Consider the following 25,469-nt stretch of genomic DNA (forward strand, 5'->3'; position numbering starts at 1 on the left):
GTTGAGCTCCTAGCACATCCTTCAGGAGGCTAGGATGCTGGATCTCATCTGGGAGCCAGGGAGCCCTTGCTCCCAGGTCTCAACAGCTGATCCTCCAGAAAGGAGCTTAGGGAAGTCCAGGCACTGTGGTCCAGAGCAGAGAGCAGCCAGGCTATGCCATGCCATGGCACTGCTGCAGTTGGCTTTGCCACTCCTTTTGCCTCACTAGATTTCAGCCCTGTCCCAGATACATTTGGGATATGCCATTGTCTACTGTATTCCTCCCATCACCACATTCTTCAGATGCATCCTGACCCATTCCCACCCAAACCCAAAGCCCCACAGGTTGGGTAGAGGTGGGTTCAGCCTGTGCAATTGCAGAGCTTTTAGCTTCCCCCATCCTGCAGGGCTGAGGATGGCTGTGGCTGCAGGACAGTCTGTGGTCTCTCTCCAACACCAGCAGCTCTGCTTAGCAGAACATGTGTTTCCCTGACAGCACAGAGCCTGTAAAGCCCTGAAGCAGCTGGGGCAGAACAGCAGCTATAACCATCCAGGTGGTGTTTGCAGACAGGCTTTGTGCAAAGCAAACCCACCACTGGTGAATGCCCCTCTCTGCTGAAGAGGCTGCCCTCTAACCTTGGGGGGGGCCTGCAGGAAACAGCACTGCTAAGAGCTTCTTGATGCTGAACTGGGATTGTTGCCTCTGCCCCTGGTATCTGCTCCAAAGGGCATCCTCACCCCCACAGCTCCAGGCAGGGCTGCCAGCGAGCTGCCAAGCGTGGGCTGGGAGCAGAGGAGAAGGGCAAAGTGGAAATCCAGACAAAAGGCTCAGTGTTGGGATCTGAGTTACCCCTAGGAGAGCCTGACCACAGAGCAGGCAACGCTGCACTTCAAGGGAGTGCCACTGCTGATTCCTGGCATAGCCCTGCCCACTTTGCAGAACAACAGCTGCAAACATCTGGCAGATCCAGGCAGAGCCTTGCTCTCTAGAGACCAGAGGCAATTTGGGTCCTTACTTTGTGCTGCCCTTTCTGTTCTGTTTTCTTTTTCTTTCTTTTTTTCTACAGGCTTTTAACACTCTCTGCTTCTGGAGAGTCCTGACACTAACTTAGTGAAGGCTGGAGAGTCCTAACACTAAATTTACACACAGGCAACTAGAATTTTACAGCTGGATGTGGTGAAAACAGTCCATTGTTGCAGAGACTCATCCTGTAGTCATGCAACAAGGGGGACATCAGCAAGACACCAGGGCTCTTGTTGTCAATGTCAGAGCTCAGAAAGGAGCTTCAGATTCCTGCTCTGTCAGGACACATTCCTCACTTCTATCCTTTCCCTGTAGGGAAGAAGTACATTTTCTGGTGAAAGCTAAAACCTAATGCAGAGCAAGCTCAGGGTAGCTTTCACACTTGGTAGCACAGTGGGATAAGCTTCTGGTGGAGAATAACACTGACTGCAGCCTAGTAACACATTCAAACTCCCCTGTATTTACAAACTGTGCTCTTTGAAAGAGCTTGGTGGCTCCAAGTCTCCTTCACAGAGCTGGAAAGTGCTGCTGCCTTGTTTGAGATGAAAAGGCAAACACTCCCCAGAGCTCTGCAGGCTGGAGGAAAGACCCAGCATAGAGAAATGCAGAGGGATGGATCTTGGCCATGGGGCAGCAGGAAATAGGAGAGACAAACCATGAATGGTGTTCCTCTCCTGTGATGTGTTTGGAGGGAGCCTGGCCACCACCAGAGTGCCATACCTTTGGGAGACAGGAACATGGAAAATCTCTTCAAGTTGTCAGGCTGATTCCACTCGTAGTTGTTCATCATGTACCGGTGGTCACCTAGAGGAGCAGAGCAGGGGGTGAGCTGCAGGAGGCAGTTTGATGGCCTTGAGAGGGCTGGGGGGAGTGGGAAAGGAGATAACAGCTTGGACTTGGCTTCCTCAAGCGCTGCAGGAGAGATGGTTCTGCTCTTTGAAAACAAGTTTCTCTACCTTATGATTCCTCTGTGGGACTCTGGCTGGGAGGTAAAGCTGTGCTGTAGCTGCCCAGAGCTTCAGCCTGGGGTAAAAGAGGAAGCTCCCTTGGAGGCATAGCACAGGTGAAGCATTTGGCCATGCAGTAGATACTCTGTCTCCTGAAAATCCATAGGGAGACTCCAGAGTCGAGGCACTGGCATACCAAAATCCTGCTGTGTGGCTAAAAATGCATCCCACTTCAAAAGCAGTGGTTTGGGGCTGGCTTCTTTGTATTTAACCTCTGCACAGGGCTGGCTTTCCACCAGCAGATCTTGAACTGCAAGTACTCCAAAGCTCAAGAAAGTCAGTGCTGGGAGGGCTCAAGGGGTTGGTTTCTCCACTTGCTAAAGAAAGATGCTAAACCTGAGTTGCAAACAGCTGTAGCTACCTGAGCTTTGGGAGGAGGATGCTGGGTGCAGCCTGCATGCAGAGTGGCTCAAATCTACCCTTTAGCCAGGTCCTGCACAGCCTGGTTTTGGCTGCCTAACACTGATCCACAGGATGGGGCCCTGGGCAGCCTGATCCAGTTGGAGGTGTCCCTGCTCACTGCAGGAGGCTTGGACAAGATAACCTTTGAAGGTCCCTTCCAACCCAATGCAATCTGGGAGATGTTCTGTACAGCTGCTCATAAAGATGCCTGAAGGGCTATAGAGGGGTAAAGCAGGCTCCAGTGTTTAAACAGTTCCATTCTTCACTCTTAAATCACTGAACAAACTTTTATTCTATTTCCCAAATTCATTTCTGTGTTATTTAAACTCCCTGGATGCTCTCTGGTTATTTGCCTCCTTGTCACACTGCTGAGTTATGACAACTAGAAGAAAGTGGATTCCCTTTGGAGTCTGCTATTAAGCAGGTTTCATTCCATTAATACAATATTTCTTCCTGGGAAGTATTTGTGTGGTTGGGTTTTGTTTTTTCTTCACCCTAGAAGATCAAGCTGGTTGCAAATGAATTTGTTGTAATGACTCAGGGGGAGTCTGAGTTAATTAAGTCCATTAAGTAATTGTGGAGTTGTTTCCTTGCAGTCACTAGATGCAGAGTGCTGTCCTCTTTCAAGTGTAACTGTGGCTTGAAAAAGGCAGAGTCCTGAAGTTTGAGACTCACCATAAGTAACATTTCCCAGCTGAATGGATGCCACTACTGGCAGCCATTGGGACTCATTAGGCTGAGTCCCAGCTGTGGCCATTAAACCTCTGGCAAAGCTTCTACAAAGGGGCCAGGTTTCAGAAGTATTCAATTCTTGCCCTGCTCTGAACCATTTGGGGACTTGAATCCCATGGATTTCAAGTACCACTGAGGGCTTGTGACATCAGTAATGTGGAGGGGATCCTCATTATGATAGGTTGGACTGGATGATCTCAAAGGTTTCTTCCAACCTGCTCCATTCCATTCCATTCCATTCCATTCCATTCCATTCCATTCCATTCCATTCCATTCCATTCCATTCCATTCCATTCCATTCCATTCTGCTCTGTTCTACTCTGCTCTACTCTGTTCCATTCCATTCTGTTCTGCTCTACTCTACTCTATTCTATTCCATTCCACTCTGTTCTATTCCATTCTGCTCTGTTCTACTCTACTCTGTTCCATTCCATTCTGCTCTGCTCTACTCTACTCTATTCTATTCCATTCCACTCTGTTCTATTCCATTCTCCTCTCCTCGAGTCTCCTCTCCTCAAGTCTCCTCTCCTCGAGTCTCCTCTCCTCGAGTCTCCTCTCCTCTCCTCGAGTCTCCTCTCCTATTCCATTCTATTCTATTCCATTCTATTCTATTCCATTCCATTCCATTCCATTCCATTCCATTCTACCAAGGAGTACCTCTTTATCCAGAGGTACTTGAACTGACCATATTCACACTGCTGCTGGGTTCCACACGTGGCCAAGTAAAAAGTATTTGCTTCAGGATGGGCAAAAAACCAGCTCAGCAGATGGAAGATAACTCCCTGAGTTATGGTACATTGAGTGTAAAGTGTTTTGCTGCTCCTCTTCTAGTTTTCACAAGTGCTGGGGGCAGTCAGGCATTCAAAACCCCTTTGGAACTTCTGCAAGTCCTCAGATAAACAAAGAAGAAGAAATAAAAATGTCCCTAAATGATTTTTGGCTCTGGGTTGGCTGTCAGCTGCTTGAATTAGCTTATAGCCAGATTATAGAGGCTGAGGGAGCTGGGGTGGTTTAGCCTGGAGAAGAGGAGGCTCAGGGGAGACCTTATTGCTCTTTATAACTCCCTGAAGGGAGGTTGTAACCAGGTGGGGGTTGGTCTCTTCTCCCAGGCAGTCAGCACCAGAACAAGAGGACACAGTCTCAAGCTGTGCCAGGGGAGGTTTAAGTTCAAGGTGAGGAGAGAGTAATTGGCCACTGGGATGTGCTGCCCAGGAGGTGTTCAAGAGGGGATTGGATGTGGCACTTGGTGCCATGGTTTAGTTAGTCAGGAGGTGTTGGGTGACAGGTTGGACTTGATGATCTCTGAGCTCTTTTCCAACCGTATTGATTCTATGACTCTATAGATTTCTCATCAGCCCTTAGCACATGGATTGTTGAGAATCTGAGCAGGGATGTTGCAGTGGTGAATGTTGGAAGGCAAATAATGGTCAGTTTCTTGTTATGGTGTTTTGATCTCTCTGTATCTTTCCTTGGGCTGCTCTGTGTCTGGGTTTGGAGGTTTGGGTGGGGTTTTGTTGTTGTTGGTATTTCCCCTTTTTCTTTGTCATAGCAACTTGTAACATGGATCTGTCTTATCTGCAAAGGAGTGGAAGTGCTTTGCATGGCTGTTGCCCAGGGAAAAGGTGGTGTGCTAGCATGGGAACTGTGAGTTTGAAGGAAATCACTGTGCCCTTGCAGAGTTCCTCAGCTGCTTGTGTGGTGTGAAGGGACCCTCCTCCATCTTTTTGAGTCACACATCCTCCTGAGCAGCAAGGTGCATTTTATCCTCAGGTGACCTATCCAGCTTCTTGACCTTTGTTTTTATGGGAGCTAGGATTCCACAATAATTAATGGATGAGATCCTTACAGCAGCCTGGTGAGATAACCTTGTTCTTAGTGCAAGAGGTCAGTTCATGGGATTAGGTAACTTGCCCAAGGTTACAAAGGCTGTTTGTGGGAGAGCTGGCAAGTGAGCCTTGGTTGTGGAGTCTTATTCTAGTGCCCTGTCCTGCCAATCTTATGTGTGACCTTGATGATCTCAAAGGCTTTTTCCAACCTTAATGGTTCTTTGATTCTATGATGCAAGACACAGATTCACAGATTGCTTTGGGTTGGAAGGGATCCTCAAAGGCCATCTCGTCCTGCAGTCAGCAGGGACACCTCTAACTACATCAGGCCAGATCAGATCAGAGCCAGATCAAGTCCTTTCTACAGAAGTAATTGGGAGACACAGAAAATGAGAAGGTTCCTGACAGTGCTGTGGTATTCCCCATGAATCCTCTGTCCACAGAAGACAGATCAGCCATCCTTAAACATCACTGAAGCATGAGGACCATTTGGTCCTGCATGTCCCTTGAACACCCTGGCTCAGGCAGGTGAGAACAGCCAGAGATATGATCAGAGAGAGTTATGTTGGTTCAAGCTGGAGCTTAACCTGAATGCTAAAAGGGAGACCTTTTACCTTGGCAAATCTGTTCTCAGATTCGCAGTGACAGCTGCTTGCAGCATGTTTCCTGTTGCAGCCAGGCAAGCAGCAGCTGCAAGGGGCTGTTTTCAAATGGCATGTCACAGCGGCACAGCACGTGTGCTAACTGAGCTCCACAAGCAGGCTACTGACAGGCTTTCAGAACTGCCATGCTGGGATGGTGCCTTCACATCTCTGCCACCACCTTCTCAGTGTGCCCAGCCAGCCCCCCGGGCTGCCTTGGGGCATCTCTGCAGGGTTCCACTGAGAACCTGCTGTGCTAAACCAGCAGGGGCTTGCTGGAGCCTGGTGTGAGGCAGAGTGTCCTTGCTGGCCCCTTGAAGGAGGGTCACCATTCTCAAACACAAAGAAGTGCTGCAAAGCTGTAACATGGAATGGGTCTAGTTTGGACCCCTGGGTTCCCTACACACCTTGCTAGTTCAGCTGGCTCCATCCCCACCTAGGTCTGCTAGGATAGCTCTGACATTCCAGAATGAATTCCAGCCAGAGCTAATGTTTCCCCTCCTTTCCCTAGGTCCTTGCCTAATTTCTCCTCTGTGAAAGCACACTCAGAGAATCCCAGAATGCCAGACTGGAAGGGACCCCAAGGATCATCTGCTCCAACCTCTCTAGGTAAGAGTGGAGCTGCAATGAGCTGGTCCAGCACCCTGCCAAGCTGAGACTTAAAACTGTCCAGTGTAGGGGAATTCACTGCTGCCATTGGGAGATGGTTCCACTCCTCACACTTCATCTCCCCTGGCTCTGTGCTAGGCTTTGCCTGGGGAGGCAGGGGGCAGATCTAAGATACTCTACCGTTCTCGATGTGGTTCCTCTCTATGAAGTTGCGGCCCAGGTCTGCCTTGCAGATCTTCTCCACGTGCCTCATGCAGACATTTAGGAGGTCATCCCTGAGGAGTCCCATAGATGGGCTCATGCTCTCCCCCTCAAGCAGCACACTGTATGTTGGGAGAGATGGAGGTGGGACATAATTCCTCATCAGAGCCCCAAACTCCTGCCAAAAAAAAATGGGAGAGAGGTTAGTGAGGAATATGGAGGCTGTAGCCCAGGGAACTGGCTAAGGTTAGGTTCCAAATAGTGTGAAGTGCAAAAGAGAGCAGTGAAGATGGAGATCTGCCAGTGAGCTGCAGCCATCCAGAAGAGCCAGGCCTTGGCACACCTAAGTTCATTCTGCAGCTTCCAGAGCAGACTCAGCTTCAAATGCAAGAGCTGGTCCCTGCCATACGTGTGCATCGAGCCTGAGAAGGTTGGTGCATCTCACACCAGCTGAGGATTTGACTTGGGAGAAAAAAGAAAGGGAAAATGAGAGCTCATTTACCTGCAGGAAGAGCACAGAGTCACTGATCTGGTGGATCTGCTCCCTGTTCTCCTTGTCCTCCCTCAGAAGCTTTGCCCTCTCTTCCAGCTCATCCACGATTTCTTTCACGTTCTCTGAAGCAATCTTTTCCCTCTGGTCCAGGGCAGCCTTCACTTCATCCCTCTGCCTCTCCAAGTCACGGATCAGCTCCTTGAAATGCTGGTCCACTGTGGCTTTCTCATTGGTGGTGTAGTTCTGTAGAGGGAAGGGGCAGAGAGAAGAGGCAGCAGGAAAGATGCAGGAGAAATAAACTATTAAACTCCTTAGGGAGTGGTTTGTTAAAGAGGGATATATGGGGGCAGGGGGGATGTGGCTACAGGGACTCTAGGGGTGTAAGGTTTGGTGTCAGAGATGTTGTGTCAGAAGAGTTTCTCCTTGTTCTTGCCATGATTGTGTGTGTGGAATCTAAAGGGCATGCTGTTATATATCTTATATATGAGTTACAGATCTTATATATCTTATATATCTTTCGTTTCAGTTCATGAGCTGGTCCTTTGGTTGCATGGTTTAGTTGGTTGGGTGGTGTTGGATGATAGCTTGGATGTGATGATCTTGAAGGTCTTTTCCAACCTGGTCTGGTCTATTCTACTCTATTCTATTCCATTCCATTCTACTCTACTCTACTCTACTCTACTCTACATTCTCTCTTCTCTTCTCTTCTCTTCTCTTCTCTTCTCTTCTCTTCTCTTCTCTTCTCTTCTCTTCTCTTCTCTTCTCTTCTCTTCTCTTCTCTTCTCTTCTCTTCTCTTCTCTTCTCTTCTCTTCTCTTCTCTTCTCTTCTCTTCTCTTCTCTTCTCTTCTCTTCTCTTCTCTTCTCTTCTCTTCTCTTAACACTGTTTAACTTTGTACAGCACAGAGCTGGCTCCTCAAGCATGATTGAGTCAAATCCCTACCCTTTCATTCTGGAAACCTGAACTCTAGGTCCCTCTGAAATATTCATCAGAAGGGCTGTGGATGTAGCTCTATTCAGAGGGAAAGTTTCTAGGTCAAGCCTCCAATAATAACAACAGCAGTAATAATGGTAAGGACGGTAACAATCATCATCATGAAGCAAACCAAAAGCAAGAACTGGCAGGCCAGTGTGCATGTACCACATAAAAGGGAGCAGATGGCTCTGGCTATTAATATTATGCAAATTTCCTGGGGTGTCTCCCAAATAGTGTTTTCACTTGCTCTGCTCATGTATGGCAGGAAAAAAAAGCATACATATCAATAACACCAGTGCCAGATTCCTAACACTCCTGGTGAAAGAATTAGAAGGGAGATGTATCTCAGTATGGAGACGAGCTGCTCCACTCCAAACAAGGCATCTGTTGGTGTACCTGTGTCTGTTCCTGTTGCCTTATCTCTGTTTGGCCAATCCAGAGCCCTCCTGGAGTTTATTTTCATGTGTGGTCTAGCAGGGGAGAAAAAAGCAGCACACCTTTGTTTCCGAATCAGCCTGGCTACAGGTGATTGAAGAACTCCAAGGGACTCAAGGCAGGGAGGTGCCCTTGGATGGTGGTATAAAGAGGCAGTGTGCTGCCTCCTCTTGATCTCCCGCAGGGCATGTTGCAAGATGACTTCAGTAGGAGTTGTTGTTTCCAAGATCTGGCATCAGAGAGTTTTAAGTGATGAGGTAGAGACTAGGTAAAGGACAGAGTGAGTAAGAGCTGGACATGACAGAAGAAATGGAGGAAAGGTGGGGAGAGGTGTGAGAGAGTGGAAAGAAAGTGACAAGTGCAGGGAAAACAGAGGCGAGCTTGCCATGAAACCCCATACACACCTTGATACGGTCCCTCTCCTTCTGCCACTTGTCCATTTCATCTTCTACCTCAATGATCTTCAGCTGCAGTTGCTCTTTCTGCAGGCGAAAGCTCAGCCTGTGAGAGAAAGGAGAGTCTGGTGAACTGTGGCTGAGGGTGGCCAGCTTCAAAGAGGCACTGTGCTGCCACATAGCTATTGGGCCCTGAACAATAACAGCTGGCAGTACAGGTTGCTGGCACTGCTTGAAATGGAGATCATGTGCTGACACCGGGGCAAGGACCCGGCGCTGCCGGCTGGGTCAAGAGATTCAGCTCCCCTCAGCAAAGAGAGCAGCACCCACCTACTTAGGCTACTGTCATGGTGCCGCTTTTAATCACCTCGCAGTCATTAGCTGGAGGGGGGGAAGAGGCCTGTTTCAAAATTCAGCTGTGTATGCAGCGCAGAGCCCATCCCAGGGTGTGCCTCTGCAGCAGTAACAGTTTTCATGTAATTAAGGAATGACGTTTTGACGAGTGTTTGCAACAGGAGGGTGATGCCTCCAGCAGAGATTCTGTTTAGACAGGATCGTGGATTAATTTGCTCTGAATGAGAGCTTTTCATGTTCTGATGAAGCTGGGGGACTGCTTGAAAGGAAAATAGAAAGAAAATAATAGAACAACACAGAAAACTAAAGAGGAGGGAGGAGGTAGAGGCAACTGTGCTTGGCTTAGCTCAGCAGCTTCGCTGGGATTTGCATTTCATTTTGCACTGGGTTCCCAGAGAAGCTCAGGAGCAGCTACCAGGGAGAGGCAAATTCTCAGCTTCATCCCTCATGGAGAAACTTCTCCCCTCTCTTTCTCGTGTTTCTCAGATTTTCCAGGGTCATCACTTCCAGGCCCCCATCAGTGATAAACCACCCATTGGCTGAGACTTGGGATTCAGAAGGTCCTGGTGCAAGGCAGTTCGCAGAGCAGGAGCCCCTGGTGCATGTGGTGGTTTGGTGTGCATGCCAGGCCTCTGGGTCACACCAACGCCTGACTGCTCGGCAGTGCCTTGCGCCGTTAACTCTGGGCAACCCCTCCCTCAGTCGTTCATATTCACCACATCCCTGCCCAGCACATCATGACAAAGCCCCTTGCTCATGCATTTCCAGATCTGCCTGCATTTCATGTGTGTACAGATGCCTCACAGGGCAGCTCTAACCACAGGCAATCTGCTTATAGGAGACATCCCAAGAGCTGTTTAGGAACCTGTCATAGAAAGGTTTGGGTTGGAAGGGACCTTCAAGACCATCCAGTTCCAACTCCCCTGCCAAGGGCAGGGACACCTCCCACCAGCCCCAAGTTGCTCAAGGCCTCATCCAGCTTGGCCTTGAATGCTTCCAGGGAAGGGGCATCCACAATCTCCAGGGGCAACCTGTTCCAGTGTCTCCCCCACCCTCCATTCTAAGTCTCCCCTCTTCAAGCTTCAATCCATTCCCTCTCGTTCTGCCTTTACAATCCCTTGTAAAAAGTCCCTTCTCAGCTCTCCTGCAGCCTCCTTCAGCTACTGGAAGGCCACCCCTGAGGTCTCCCCAGAGCCTTCTGCCTCAACTATCTGTTGGCAGAAATATTCCACAACTGAGCTATGCCATGGTCGGAAAGTTCTGTAGAGTCCCTGCTCTTGTGGGATGCTTTGGCAAATGGCTGTATTATCCCAAGCTCTTACATTTAGGCCAACACCTAGAGGACAGGGGAAATGGATGAATACCCTCCTACAGCAACCTCAGCAGCAGTGAGGTCTCCTGCTGTTTAAAAAACAAGGTGTAGCTCTCACTGCTTTTCTGCCTATCCAAGAACCTAATGCAACACGAAAATCCAGGTCTGCCCCTTGTGATCATAGCTGCCCTCAGGGTGGGAGTCTAAAAGTTTTCACTCCTTCCACTCAAGGAGAGCAGACAACAAGCTGTCAGCCAGCTCAGACCAAGGCAATCAGCCCATCAGGGCTCTTGTCTTGGTGCCAGTCACTGTATGCAGTGTCTGAGCATCTTGTGAGCTTGAATCAAGCACATCTGCATCTGAGAGCTATTGACTCTAGCTGTTCCAATTTAGAAAAATCTCTATTTATAGAGGGAAAGCAAATTGAGAGTTGGTTTGCTGCTATATAAAAACAGGAGAAAGAGAGAACAAAAGAGGTGAAAGTACTCAAAGCTGTCTCGATGCCAGAAGAGCTGCCTCCTCACATTGTCATTGAAATTGTCCTTGGTTCTTGAGAGTTAGAAGAGCACTGACCCTCTAAATGTAATCCATACACCCTGACAGCCATCAGTAGCCTGCCATCATGAGCTGAAACTCCTGCATGGGCTCAGAGGAGACAGGGGAGGGGTTTATGGTACAGGCTCAGCAGGGAACCATGTGGGTACCAAGATGAGACAATTTGCTCTGCTGCTGATCAGGAGAGTAAAGGCATGAGCTTGATCCTGTAGCTTTCACATTTTCAAGACAGTAACTTGGAGGAATGAATGCTCTTTTTGCTCTTTTTTTCCATTCTCATGTACACTGTGAGCTGTCCTCTGCATCAAGCCACAAAGGTGTGCACCCATCTCGGCACAGCAGGGGAGTGCAACGAGATGGAAGTACTCCCATTTGCACTCCAGTCACTGATCACACCAGAATGCAGATTGCCCCTCTCAGCTACATCCAAGTGGCATGAACTGTTAGCAAAGTGGAAAGCAGACACCTCCTAAACGATGGGAGGTCTTCTTTTCCTTCTCATCCCTGGTATCAGAATGTTCTCACAAGGAGAATTCACACAGAGAAGAGCTGGAGGATTATGTTTTTTTGGAGAGGAGCAGACCTTTCACAGCCACACAAGACACAAGGGATTTGAAAAGAAAGGCAACAGGGGAGGGGAATAATCAGGTGATGGCTGGAAGATGGTGATAACAATATTAGACTTCTAGAGTAGCTTTTAATTAAGATGGCTCTCAAAGGATTTCTGCAAACTATTACTTGCTCAAGAGTGATAGCTGACTCCTAACAGCTCGTTGCAGTTAAAATATCCCTTCACCTAGAAAGGTAGTTGGAGTGCCTCTGGGGTGGGATGCAACAATGATTTGAGGGCAGCCCCACACTACAATTTGGAGTTGGAATTATGATTTGCAAATGGAAATTTGAGAGATTGCAAAGAGATAGTTGCAATAGTCAGGATGCAAATACCAAAGTCATCTGGGTTTGGCAGGGGTTAAAACGCTCCTACTGAGGGCAGGAGGAAACCCTGGGACAGACAGCAGCTGGGGAGGTGTTTCACTGCGTGGCAGGACAAACATTGCAGCTAAAAACGTTAAAAAGAAGTTCAGGGAGGCTGTGGGATTGTAGAAGAACTTATGGCAAAGGCAGAAGGAGGGAGATTCAGTAGGGGTGCCCTGGAGATGCACCACCACTGAAGGGGTTCAGCAAAGGCGATTTCATAAGGCTTTTAAATCCCTGCTCACTCTGGGGCTGGCTGGGAGATTGCTTTTGCTGTGCATGTACATCCTGTGTTACATTTACAGCAGGGAGAGTCAACTTCTCAGCTTCATCCCTTATGAAGAAACTTCTCTCCTCACTTTCTTTGTGTTTCTCAGATATTCCAGGGTCAACACTCCCAGATCCTCATCAGTGATAAGCCACCCAGAACTAAATCCATTGGGTGAGACTTGGGATTCAGAAGGTCCTAGTGCAGGACAGCAGATCATCTCCACCCACTGTGGGGGGAGTCCCTGCAGTGCAGAAATAACAACATCACTGAAGAAGGTCTAAGAAATACAGGGTTAGACCATTTGGGTTGTCTAGAGCAGGCTGACAAATGCTACTACTGAGAGTCTTTCAGCTAAGAGGATCCCCTGTTAGAGTCCAAGCTAACTAGGACAGTCAAGAGGCCCAAGTCTGTGTTCAGAGTGTACACCTAAACATCCACAACTGAACCCAGCCCTTGTGCTGTAAAGGGCCTAGAGATGTGAGATTGAGTCTATGTGAGATTGAGTCTTGCATCATGATGCAACTCCTTTTTGCAAGCCAGCAATACAAGCATCATCATGTCTTAATGGCCTGGGAACCCAGGCCCTGAATCAGGGAACACCCCTGTGTCACCAGCCTGGGAGAGCTATGCTAATTACCTGACAGCAACAACCAAATGCAATAATGAAGCTAGAGAAGAAGTGTTTAAACTAGTTGTTCCAGTACAGGGCCTGGAAATGACATGGCTGAGAACTAAGCAAATGGTCTGAGACCTTATTTCTGCTGGTTTTGTCATTAGGTTTTGCCAGCTAAGCCTTTGTTAAACAGAGCTGGAGGTCAGTGGGCTCCAACCTCTGGAGAATCTGCCAGCATCCTGCCAAAGTCACAGAATCACAGAATGCCAGGGGCTGGAAAGGACCTCAAAAGATCATCCAGTCCAAACCCCCTGCCAGAGCAGGACCACCTGTATCAGGTCACACTGGAATGCATCCAGGCAGGTCTTGAACATCACAGAATGAATGCCACTAGTGCCCAGAAGCCAGAAAAGGCTCCCTGCTTTGCACAGTGTGCAAGGTAACTCCTTACTTGTGACTGGTGGCTTTTCTCTGGGTTCTGCCCTCTATCCCTTTCATCTTGCAATATTAATAATGTAGGTTCCAGTCTCTTTCATGAGCTTATTTTTGGAATGGAAGTGGAGAATGCAGGCAAACAGGCAAATCCAGCCTGAATCACTGTTTGCAGCAGGTTAGCTTCCCCAGCCTTCCAGCTAGGAAGAACATCCTGCAGGTCCATGCATCATCTCTGTGGAAAGGGCACCTGATTTAAGCTGTGTCCACAAAGCAACCACAGCTTGTGTAGATAAGGTCTCACAGCCACACTGCACCCTAGCTGTGCATCAATGAGAAAGGCCAGAAAGCCTTCCACTGCCAGAGGGATGCACCCTTGTTTGCTCTCTGCTCAGACAGCGAAAGCAATACAGAGAGGGCTCAGATGGAAATCCCTCTGGATCCAGCTCTGTGGGCAGCTGACTTCAAAGCCCAGTTCAAACTCTGTGAAGTCTCCCCTTTTAAAAATTCCCTTTGTTGAAGCCAGGAACACCCAGCCAGCTTCCATTTCTGCCTGGGAGTTCTCTCTGCTGCCTCTTGGAAGCTGCTGTGCAATGTGAACTTTGCTTTCAAGGTGGAGAATTCAAACCAAAGAAAGAAAAGACTCCAAGTGCTTGTCACTAGAACTGACCTGACATGCTGAGTGCTAAGGCTGGTGCTGGGTAGTAGCAGGGGGTTATTTACAGCTCTCTGGCTGGTGGGCATCTATGAAGCTGTCTGGTGTTGAGAGCAGGCCTTGAAAACAGGTTTGGAATCAAAGATCCCCTTTCAAAATGAAGGGTGGAGGGCTCCAGTCCTGCTGACAAACCAAGCTGGCCACAGCATTTCATTTGAGCCTACAGGCTGCTAGGGGCAGTTCTCACTTTTCAGCTGTGTGTGGTTATTGTTCACCCTCACAGACTTTCTTCTTGGTTGTTCCTTCTACTGATTCTCCTGGGGATGTTCCTTTGCCTTTAAATCTGCAGCAGGAAACTGATGCAAAGTGGGTCTGGGGAAGGCATTAGAGGTTTGCTGGGTAAAATACACAAACAGCACTGGGTGGAAACTCAGGGAAAAACATCTCTGTCTTCCCTGCCAAGTTGTCTCCCTGCTCCTCCCCAAGCCTTTCTCTCTTGTCTTCTCAGCAGCTCATCAGGGAAAGGGGGATGAGTGACTCTCACCCCAGGCTCCTGATAAGTGGAAAGTGCTGCTGTGTTCTTGCTCTGTCTCACAGACAGAGGAGATATCAGGCTTTCCACTGCTTGCCTAATAGGTGTCTGTGTACTGGCTTGTTTGCATTCCTCTTCTCTTAAGCTGCACTGTCTCTGTCTGCAATGTGGAGCAAGCCAAAACTACCTAATTCTGCAGAAGGATCTTGCACTGCTCCTTGCTTTCTCAACACTGAAGTCCAGCACCTCTCTTCCCTGCAGGCTTATAGCAAAAATAAGGTCATGAAAGAGACTGTGACCTACATGAATACTGCAATATGAAAGGGATAGCTAGACCTGAACCAAGCACATTACCCCTGACTGTGGACACTTCTGTGCCACCAAATTGCTGAGCACCCCAACTGACAGCCAGGCTTAAGTGTATGACAGCACAGAATCCCCCTCTAGTTCTGCTGGACTCCTCTCCAGGTTTGGAGTTGCTGCATGGCCAGGGAAGGGGAAACCCTTGCAGGTAAGCCAATTGTTCCTAGACAACCAACTCTGTGTGCAAGGGTCTGTCTGGATACAGCTATATTCTGGTCACCAGTCCAGTGGCATAGCTAGCAAATTTGGAGGTAGTAAATCTACCCTGGATGCCAGGCTGTGAAAATGGGGCAGGATGAGGACGACCTGATGTGAGGTTTTTTTTCTCCCTCCTTCCACAAAGACCAGCAGCCCCAGCCACACTTCCCTCCTCTCCCAATTTGTGGTCACATTCCAGCTCAGCTGATTTGCAAGACTTGAAAAGGATAGGTGGTGCACACAAGGGACTTGGAACTGCTCATTCCCCTTTGTGGTTCTTGCTAAGGCTCCACCTGTAGTGAATAAATCAGGGCTAGGAATAATCATTTGTAAGCAACAGCTACCCTGGTAATTGTTTTTGTCTGCCTGAATGCTCCCTCAAGTTACAACACGATCAAAACTTGTTGTGAGGAGAAACTTGCACATGTGTGTGATTCATATTGATAAAGCCCTAAATCCTTCAGGCTTAGAGCAGCAGAAACAGCACAGGATCTAACAGGATCTAAAAGCATGGAGTGGCACAAGGACTCAGAGAAAGAAATCAGACATCATTTTAATCTTAAGTGAAGTCATCTTTGCCTGATTAAAAGCAAGGTGTTCTAGGTGCAGCCAGCCACAGAAAGAAGGCTCTGATTAGCGTTGGTTCCTCAGGGAGCAACTGTTAACCTCTTTCCAGGCCTAAGAGGGACCTGACAACCTGGCAGACACTAGACACAGCTTGGTGAGAGTTAGGCTGATGTTATGTTCACAGCTGACATCAAAACCACGAGCTTAAGCAATTATGAAACAAACAGCAGGCTAGCAAGCCCTGCAGGAGTTTCCTTACAGAAAGACTGGCTGAAACAGGGCAGAAAGCTTGTCTGGCTCCAGCAGAGCTGCAAGTTGGAAATGGCATTACAAGAAAACACCCAAAACCTGCACTGGAAGGCAGAAATAAGCTCTAGATATTGATGCTCTTTCAGCCTTCAGAGAGAAATCTCTGGTGCCCAGCACCTTAGAGTTAAGATCTTCTTCCAAGTTAAGAGCAGCTAAGAATTTCCAGCAGCTGGTACTTGTGTTTGCTTGTTCACCACATCAGAGCCACCAGCTTGGGCTGTGCCTAAGAGTAGGATTTAGCAGCTCTTAGTGCCCTTCAAGCTCCTGCCATGGGCAGTGTGTCTCCAGGCAAAGAGCTTTACATTATCACTTCAGGAGTCTCCTTTCTGTAATCTCCAGTCCTGTCTGCTTAGATCAGAAGGTCTCTAGGCCAGGACACGCTCTTACAGCGGGGCTGTACAGCAATGAACTTGGGGAGCCCCTGATCTTTACTGGAGCTAGTGGAATCATCACACCTCCACCCAGAAAGCAAACAGCATGACACTTAAAGCAAACAGAGGTGGAAGACTTTTCAGTAGAGTGAGCACTGTTCCACATGCCAGCATCATCTCCCCAGGTGTCCATCCTCTAAACCCTGAGGTAGTAACGCTGCAGGGGAAACGATAATGTTTTGTGTTTGCACCAGGGTTGGGTTATTTTTCCCTTCATCTAAATTTCAAGAGACTCTTCCCCTAGGTGTGGCTTGACACTATTCTATCCAGAACAGAACAACAACCCCATGATCTCACTCCAAGTAGCTGAGATGGCAATTTCCAGCAGTAGCCAAGCAGCCACCACTGACTTGAGCAGCCTCTGCTCTGACTGCCTGCACTCTGGAGGCCCTGAACTTCTCCACCTTTCTGGCTCGGGGTAGCACCACACAAACACTCTCAAAAGTTGACACAGTTTGGGGTTTTTTTGGGTGGGCTTGTTTGTTTGTTTGTTTGTTTTTAAACTTGCCACCCAGGGTTTTGATTCAGCTTCTGCTGAAAGTCAGTGGTGTAATCAGAGGTGGAACCCAGGTCCTCCACCACCCCAATCCAATCTGCTGCACACCACCAGGGCTATGCTGCTGTAACCAGCAGTCAGGAGAGCACTGCAGCAGAACCTGGGCAATATCAGTGCTCCACTACATGCATCCCAGCCACCACCCCTGCCACACTGCAGACATGGTTTGAAAAGAGACTGTAGGCTGGAGAGCAAAAGCTGAGGTCCATCAGAAAGACTGATGGGAAGGTAAAATAAAAAGAGCATTACCTCTTTCCCTGCCTTCTCAATCTCCACTGTCACTGTGCTGTGGTTCTTGTGCTCCTGGAACATGCAGAGGTAGCAGATGCACATCTGGTCTGTCTGACAGAACAGCTCCATGGTCTTCCCATGCACAGGGCATTTTCTTGCTTCAAAGTCCCTTATGGGGTCCAGAAGCTGATGATCTCGGAAAGCTGCTCCCTCCAGATGGGGCTTGAGGTGCAACTCACAGAAGGAAGCCTGACACACCAAGCAGGACTTGACAGCTTTTTGCTTGTTATCAATGCAGGAATCACACAGAACATCCTCAAGCTTCACCCTGGGCCGTGACCCAGCTGCTCTGTCAGGCTTGTTGAAGGTGGATCTTCTCAGGTCCCCCGTCTCCACCAGAGGAAGGGAAGTTTTCTTCAGGTCCCCCATCTGCCCCGCAGAGAACAATGACTTCCTCCCTTCCCCCTCACTGGGCAGGAAGCTCTTTTTGGAATCTAAGGAGAAGAGGGACTTCCTGAGGTCGCCTTTCTCTGCAAAGGAGAGGGCTGGTCTCCTCATGTCTCCTATCTGTCCGCTGCTATATTGCATCTTCTTTGAGTCTGCCGAATCCATGCTGAAGTAGGTCGATCTCTTCTCATCAGACGACTCCACAAACTGAATAATGGGCCTCTTCCAGTCACTCCCAGAGAAGAGGGAGTTCTTGATTTGCCCTGTCTCCAAAGAACCACCACCAGTGCCCTTCAGAGCTTCCTTCTCACCTCCACCAGGGCTCGTGGTCTTCTTCGCTTCTTCTTCTTTTTTGGGGGCCGAGGGGCTCTTCACATCCTCTGGCTTCCCAGCGGTCCCATTTGTCCTCGCTGCACTCCCTGTTTCCATTGTCTAAACAGGGCTTCACTGCTCACTCCTTCCTCCAGCTCCTGTCCCTCCCAAGCAGGTGGGTCTGCCCGGTCGTTGTCTCAGCAAGGCAGGGAGGTGGAAGGCAGGAAAGTTTCTGCCCAAGTGACGCACCTGGAGCTCCTGCGAGGAGGAGGAGAGCGGCTGGCTTGTGCTGGGGAGACGCAGGCAGAAGGAAAGAGACAGATCTGAAGCTACAGCTGTGCTGTTAATTATACAAGGCACACCCAGGAAGGTTCTTGTCTAACCAGGTTTGGGAGGAAGAGCTGTTTATATACATTGAAATGGGGTGAAAAAAAACCAACCCAGCACCAAAAAACACACCCCATGAAGAAAAAAATCATTAAGATGTAGCAACCAGTTCAACCACTTGGCTCCAAAATCCTTTTACTCCTCGGTGCCAGGAGCTGAGGTTACCTCCTTGCAGAGATGGGCAGGGTGGGAGAGGCCATGGAGGTGCTGCGGGTGGGTTTGTTAACTGGGTCATAGCCGTGGACCAGAGTGATGATGGTTGTAATTAACCCGAGCGCCTAGAATAAAGCATTCCGCAGCTGGCTTCCCCCTCAGGGCTTACTTGTGTTCAGCAGGACAGGGAGGGGAAACACAGGGATAATGCTGGGGTTAAGGGACCCTGTTGTCTTTGTTTTGATGCTGAGTTTGTGCAAGTCATAGCGTAGTATCATAGTATCAGTCAGGGTTGGAAGGGACACAAGGATCATCTAGTTCCAACCCCCCTCCCATGGGCAGGGACACCCCACACTAGTCCATCTATTCAGAGCTGGAAGTAGCCCAGTTGTGTATCAGAACACAGCTGACTAAAGGTAGAAATTGCCTTGGCTTGTTTTCCCACAGGCCATGCAGTCTCCACTAAGGTGACCAGTAAAACAAAACCCCCAGTGCCAACTTCATTGCATGTTCTCACTGAGATAAAGGTTCAGATGTTGGAACTGGATGAGCCTTGAGGTCCCCTCCAACCCTAACAATTCTGTGGTTCTATGTCTCTTATGTAGCTCATCCCATAAATCATAGAATCACAGAATCAGTCAGGGTTGGAAGGGACCACAAGGATCAGCCAGTTCTAACCCCCCTGCCATGGGCAGGGACACCCCACACTAGATCAGCCTGGCCAGAGCCTCATCCAGCCTGGACTTAAACACCTCCAGGGATGGGGCCTCAACCACCTCCCTGGACAACCCATTCCAGGGCTTCACCACTCTCATGGGGAAGAACTTCCTCCTCACCTCCAGCCTCAATCTCCCCACCTCCAGCTTCATTCCATTCCCCCTAGTCCCATCACTACCTGCTATCTTTCTTGTAGGCCCCCTTCAGATACTGGAGAATAGAATAGTTTGCTTTGGAAGTGACCTTACAGATCATCCAGTTCCAACCCTCCTGCCATGGCCAGGGACACCTTCCACTAAGCTCAAGGCATCATCCAGCCTGGCCTTGAACACCTCCAGGGAGGGGACATCCACAACCTCCCTGGGGAGCCTGTTCCAGTGTCTCCCCACCCTCACTGGAAGAATTCCTTTCTAATCTCCAGTCTAAATGCCCACTGACAGACATACCTGGGACACACCTGGAAATAGTTCACAGCTGGGTGGCCAAAGCATTTCTTGCAAGAAAAAAATCAGAACTGACAAGAGGTTTGCAAACAGATCTGTCTCCCCTGGCTGTATTCCTGGGAAGTGTTCAACTTGTTGGGATCACAGCAGATTTCAGAAGGAAAAGGCTTTTCCTAAACACTGCTGAATTTTATCAGCTTCAAAAGCAGATGATTGATTTTCCACTCAGATCCTAGCAGTTCAGTGTAGAATATGCTCTGAATTTCAGTGAGGTGGTTGTGAGGTTAATGCCCAGGTTGTAAATGAAGCCTGCCTAGGATCTGTGCTTGGCTTAAGTTTTGCAGGGTGCCATGGTGGTGTGGCTGCAGAATGCAACTTTAAGCCTGTAATAATTCCTTGTTAGAAATCCCCACCACAACCCTCACTGCAAGTGTCCTAAGTGGTGGAGGGAAAATCTGGGGGTACTGGTCGATGGTAGGCTGAACATGAGCCAGCAGTGTGCCCAGGCAGCCAAGAGAGCCAATGGCATCCTGGCCTGCATCAGGAAGAGTGTGGCCAGCAGGAGCAGGGAGGTCATTCTGCCCCTGTACACTGCACTGGTCAGGCCACACCTCAAGTACTGTGTCCAGTTCTGGGCCCCTCAGTTTAGGAAGGAGGTTGACTTGCTGGAATGAGTCCAGAGAAGAGCAACAAAGTTGGTGAGGGGTTTGGAACGCAGCCCTATGAGGAGAGGCTGAGGGAGCTGGGGTTGCTCAGCCTGGAGAAGAGGAGACTCAGGGGTGACCTTATCACTCTCTACAACTCCCTGAAGGGAGGTTGTAGACAGGCTGATGATGGTCTCTTCTCCCAGGCACCCAGTACCAGAACAAGAGGACACAGTCTCAGGCTGTGCCAGGGGAGGTTTAGGCTGGTGGTTAGGAAGAAGTTCTACACAGAGAGAGTGATTTGCCCATTGGGATGGGCTGCCCGGGAGAGGTGGTGGAGTCGCCGTCATTGAAGGTGTTCAGGAGGAGACTTGATGGGGTGCTTGGTGCCATGGGTTAGCTGTTTGGGTGGTGGGTTGGATTGGTTGATGGGTTGGACACGATGATCTTGAAGGTCTCTTCCAACCTGGTTTGGTGTATTCTAATAAAGGTTTATTCTAATAAAACCTGGGGCTGCATTCTGCAGCTCATTGTATTTTAAGGTGTGGAGGAAATAGAGGTGCAGCCCAAAACAGCAACAGAGCACGTTTTGGATCTGATAGGAGAATGAGACAGCCAGGAAGCACCTGGTTCTGCTGATATGGCTCCCAAGGGCTTTGGCTGTGCAAAATGAGAGAAAAGCAAAGAGAAAAAAGGTTTTGCCCCTCAGCTGAAATGCAAGTGGGAGCCTTGACTCCCAGATCCAGCCCCTCTTGCTGCCTGTATGTTCTTATGGCTCTCTGTGTAGGGGCAATGATTCAGTATGGAGCATTTTGTGTGGATAATGGTTGTTGGGAAAGGCCTTCTGCAGTAATTTTCTATCAGACAAAGGCTTTTATTAAGAGGAGCAGAGGGTTTTGTGAGCCAGGAGTGACTCTCTGGCATAGGAAAGGGCAATGTTATTGTCTTTAACACCAGATTTCATAAAGGAAAAGAGATTGGCTGACACAGAAATATTTCTTTCCCCTGGCTTCCTGGGCTGCCTGCCTGCCTCCTTTATAACATCAACAGTCCTCTAGATCTCCAAGTGATTAAAAACACTGGAGGGTGGAGGTGCTGGTTCTCACGTGTACAGAAAAAGACTCAGCAGAGCTTTTCCAAGCTGGCATTAATACTTCACAGCAAACATCTGCACGCACAGCTCTAGCTTGGAAGAAGGCAGCTTTGGTTTCTCTTGCTCTCTGACACTTTGCTAAGGTTCTGGAGTGGGTAAGGCAGCCAAAAGATTAAGGGCTGAATTTTTGTTCAGCTTGGTTTTACTGATGGAAAGCTTAGAGGCAATGAGTTCAAGCCAGTCAATCTAGGCAGAGTTGGGAGCTACTGAGCTGGATTCTTCTGACCACGTAAAAGTACACACAAGACTGAGACCTTCCCATAGGGCAGGTTAGGCTGTGCTTTGCCTGGCCTGCTCTGATGCCAGCCATGGCTTTGGCTCCTCCATTTGTTGCATGATGAAGGCAATACCTGAGATGTAAGACATTGCAAGGTCTGTGATCTAATGTTGCCCCAGTCAGACTCAGATGATTGTTGTCAGCCCCTCCATCAGAGTTGGTATGTTCCATAAAGCTGCAGGTTCTGCTGCTCTTCTGTCCTTGCTGCTTAATCATTGGATCATGGAGTGGTAGGGGGTGGAAGGGACCTCTGAAGATCATCAAGTTCAAAGCCCCTGCCAAAGCAGGGTCACCTAGGGGAAGTCAAACAGGAACACATCCAGAAGGGTCTTGAAAGTCTCCAGAGAAGGAGACTCCACAACCTCTCTGGGCAGCCTGCTCCAGGACTCTCACAGCAAAGTTTTTCTTCATGTTGAGGGTGGAACTTACTGTGTTCCAGTTTGTATTCACTGCCCCCTTGTCCTGTCCCAGGACACAACTGAGAAGAGCCTGGCCCCATCTCCTTGACCTCCAGCCCTCACATATTTATAAGCATGAAGAAGATCTCCTCTCAGTTTGCTCTTCTCCAGACTAAAAGATGGAGACTTAGCAGTGGAGAATCCTCAGGTGAAATGCTCTCTGTCAGGCAGAAAGAGGGGACTCAGGTGCATGAACGCAGACAGACCAAGGCAGCCAAGTGCACAGTGGATTTCTTGAAGCAGAATCTGTTTGCAGGCAGTCTGGGCTGAGCCTCCCTCAAGTCTGCAGAAGGAAAGGAAGTTGCTGGTGTGTGGGCAAGGGACATTCCCTGCTGCTGCCTGTCAGATGTGTGTAATGTCCCTTTCACCAGTCCCCTTTCAACCTCTGCTCACTCTCACAGCATCCCACATTAGTGCCTGGAGCAAGTCCTGCTCACAGTTACCTGTGGAGCCACGGCAGGTCCATGTGTGGCCAGCAAGAGCTAAATGCCTCACTCCTGCTGCCAAGCCCCTAGGGACTGTAGCTTTGCTCTGAGGCCAAAAGTCAGTCCCAGTCTTTTCCCTATCATCTTGCTGCACCTCCTCACACCTCACCATGTCTTTTTCATGCCAAAACCCCCCTGTTTGCAGATGGACCCCACCTCTGTCTTGTTATTTCAGGTCCCCTCTGGGAAACCTGCTGTTGACAGCTGTTTGAAACTTGAGGTGTGCAGGATCTTGTCGGTGCTCAGAGCCAGGTCCAGTGCTGGCTAATTCTGCCTGGGAATCAATCACAGGAGGAGGCCTGGAGTGAAAGGATGGTTTGTTAGACAATTTCTGTTTCAGCTCCCTACCACATTCAGCTGCCTGGTGCACACAAATGTATTCCATCCAATTCAGAAGCCAACCCAAAGTGCAGTCTGGATGTCTCTACTGCAGGCTTCGTCTTTGCACCTCCCAGAGGGTGGCTCCCGATTTCTGTGGCATGACTTCACACTTGTGTAAGCATCAGCTGGGGCTTTTAGTTTTGCACCAGCTACCCCTACCTCTTCTGCCGAGGCCGAGTGTCTCTCTCCTATCTCTCCAGTGCACTGCACAACATGGCCCTGGCTGTGCCTCTGACTCAGAGCATCCACCCACGGCTGGCATCTGCAGAGCCTTTCATCTGCAGAGCTCGGAGTGGTTTTCAAAGGTTCACAAATTAAACTTGACAACACCTTTGCAAAATAGCCTCTGTGTTGCTAGCCCCATGTAGCAATTAGGGAAACTGAGGCAGAGACTCTGCCACTGGCTGAAATTTTTCTGCAAAAAAAGGAAACTTCCCCTCAGGTTTCCATGCAGCCTTTTTTGGTTTGTTCTTTTTCCTCTTGTTTTTTCATGATTGTGAGCTTTCTACAGCCATAGATTCATAGAATGGGTTGGGTTGGAAGGAACTTAAAATCACCCAGTTCCAACCCCCCATGCCATGGGCAGGGACACCTCCCACCAGCCCAGCTTGCTCAAGGCCTCATCCAGCCTGGCTTTGAACACCTCTAAGGATGGGACACCCACAGCCTCCCTGGGCAGCCTGTGCCAGTGTCTCCCCACTCTCACTGCAAGGAATTTCTTCCTAACCTCCAGTCTAAATCTCCCCTCTTCCAGCTTCAATCTATTCCCTCTCATCTCATTTAGGTGGTGTTGGATGATAGGTTGGACACGATGATCTTGAAGGTCTCTTCCAACCTGGTCTGGTCTGTCTCTCCTCTCTCCTCTCTCCTCTCTCCTCTCTCTCCTCTCTCCCCTCTCCCCTCTCTCCTCTCTCCTCTCTCCTCTCTCCTCTCTCCTCTCATCCTCTCTCCTCTCTCCTCTCTCCTCTCTCCTCTCTCCTCTCTCCTCTCTCCTCTCTCCTCTCTCCTCTCCTCCTCTCTCCTCTCCTCTCTCCTCTCTCCCCTCTCCCCTCTCCCCCTCTCCCCTCTCCCCTCTCCCCCCTCTCCCCTCTCCCCTCTCCCTCTCCCCTCTCTCCCCTCTCCCCTCTCCCCTCTCCCCTCTCCCCCTCTCCCCTCTCCCCTCTCCCCTCTCCCCTCTCCCCTCTCCCCTCTCTCCTCTCTCCTCTCTCTCCTCTCTCCTCTCTCCTCTCTCCTCTCTCCTCTCTCCTCTCTCCTCTCTCCTCTCTCCTCTCTCCTCTCTCCTCTTCTCCTCTCTCCTCTCTCCTCTCTCCTCTCTCCTCTCTCCTCTCTCCTCTCTCCTCTCTCCTCTCTCCTCTCTCCTCTCTCTCTCTCCTCTCCTCCTCTCCTCTCCTCCTCTCCTCTCCTCTCCTCTCCTCTCCTCTCCTATCCCATCCTATCCCATCCTATCCCATCCTATCCCAACAAGCCCTTGCAAAAAGTCCCTTCCCAGCTTTCTTGCAGGCCCCTTTCAGTTACAGCAATCCTTGGTGGTGATGATGATGATGATTTTAACATTCCATGATGCTTTTGTTCTTGTTTTGACCTCAGGGGTTTTTTTCCCCTCATTGTAATGTTGGGTAATTTATTGCTTGTGCCAAAGGTGTTCCCCCTGTGCTGCACAAAACATATTCACAGGGGAGGTACCTAAAAAATTAATTTCCCCAGGATGGGAGAAGTTTAAAACCTGGGTCCCTTGCAAGCTAAGAACAGAAACAGTTAAGCCAACCCCAGGGCACTCCTTTAGACAGGCTGTGGAGCAGAGTTGCAAACACCACTGACTGATGAAGTCATGGAGAATCACAGAGAATTAGATCAACCAGCCCATGATTCACTGGCCCTGGTTCTCACAACAACTGCAACCCAACTTGGAGCAGGCAGCCTGCCTGCTGATTGCCTGCTCTGCTGCTCTGCCCACTAATCCACACTCCCTTCCACAGCCTACATATTTGCAGTCCTTTCTCATTTCTTACACCATTAAATGAGAGAAACCCACAGCCCAGCAAACGTCTGCTGAAATGCATGCAGGCTAGTCCTGCTACAAGAGAGCGCATGAAATCAATCCATCAAGCATGGAGACGTCATTGGGCAATGACCAAGCAGTAACCAGCTCCCAGTGCAAGAGCAGAGCAGGCAGAACGAGTTCAAGGCTTTGTGTTGCTTTCACATGGATCACATTCAGCCAGCAGTGCAGCCAGAGAGCTCAGCAGAGCTGTCCTGTACATAGCTGTCCTGTACAGTGCTGTCCTGTACAGAGCTGTCCTCTACTTAGCTCTCCTGTACAGAGCTGTCCTGTACACAGCTGTCCTGTACACAGCTGTCCTGTATTTAGCTGTCCTGTACAGAGCTGTCCTGTACAGTGCTGTCCTGTACTTAGCTGTCCTGTACTTAGCTGTCCTGTACAGAGCTGTCCTGTACACATCTGTCCTGTACTGAGCTGTCCTGTACAGACCTGTCCTGTACACAGCTGTCCTGTACAGAGCTGTCCTGTACAGAGCTGTCCT

The 25,469-nt window shown here is 49.4% G+C and overlaps 1 protein-coding gene and 1 long non-coding RNA gene across 2 annotated transcripts in view; one reads left to right on the forward strand and one right to left on the reverse strand.

The window, feature by feature from the left end:
* TRIM29 (tripartite motif containing 29) overlaps positions 1-18,209 on the reverse strand; it is a 28,409-nt gene extending 10,200 nt beyond the window's left edge. Inside the window, exons 1-5 of the mRNA XM_068159967.1 lie at positions 17,086-18,209; positions 8,728-8,818; positions 6,924-7,157; positions 6,401-6,599; positions 1,724-1,807 (exon numbers count right to left, since the gene is read on the reverse strand). Coding sequence (XP_068016068.1) covers positions 1,724-1,807; positions 6,401-6,599; positions 6,924-7,157; positions 8,728-8,818; positions 17,086-17,948 — 1,471 coding nt within the window. The 5' untranslated portion in view covers positions 17,949-18,209. The remainder of the gene's footprint in view (positions 1-1,723; positions 1,808-6,400; positions 6,600-6,923; positions 7,158-8,727; positions 8,819-17,085) is intronic.
* LOC137451978 (uncharacterized) overlaps positions 1-25,469 on the forward strand; it is a 135,340-nt gene that overhangs the window by 86,124 nt on the left and 23,747 nt on the right. Inside the window, exon 3 of the long non-coding RNA XR_010989926.1 lies at positions 6,123-6,220. This is a non-coding gene — a long non-coding RNA (uncharacterized lncRNA). The remainder of the gene's footprint in view (positions 1-6,122; positions 6,221-25,469) is intronic.

Source organism: Melanerpes formicivorus, unplaced genomic scaffold (genome assembly GCF_026170545.1).
Source record: "Melanerpes formicivorus ecotype bairdi unplaced genomic scaffold, bMelFor1.0.p_v2 SCAF_47, whole genome shotgun sequence".
In the NCBI taxonomy this organism is placed as follows: domain Eukaryota; kingdom Metazoa; phylum Chordata; class Aves; order Piciformes; family Picidae; genus Melanerpes; species Melanerpes formicivorus.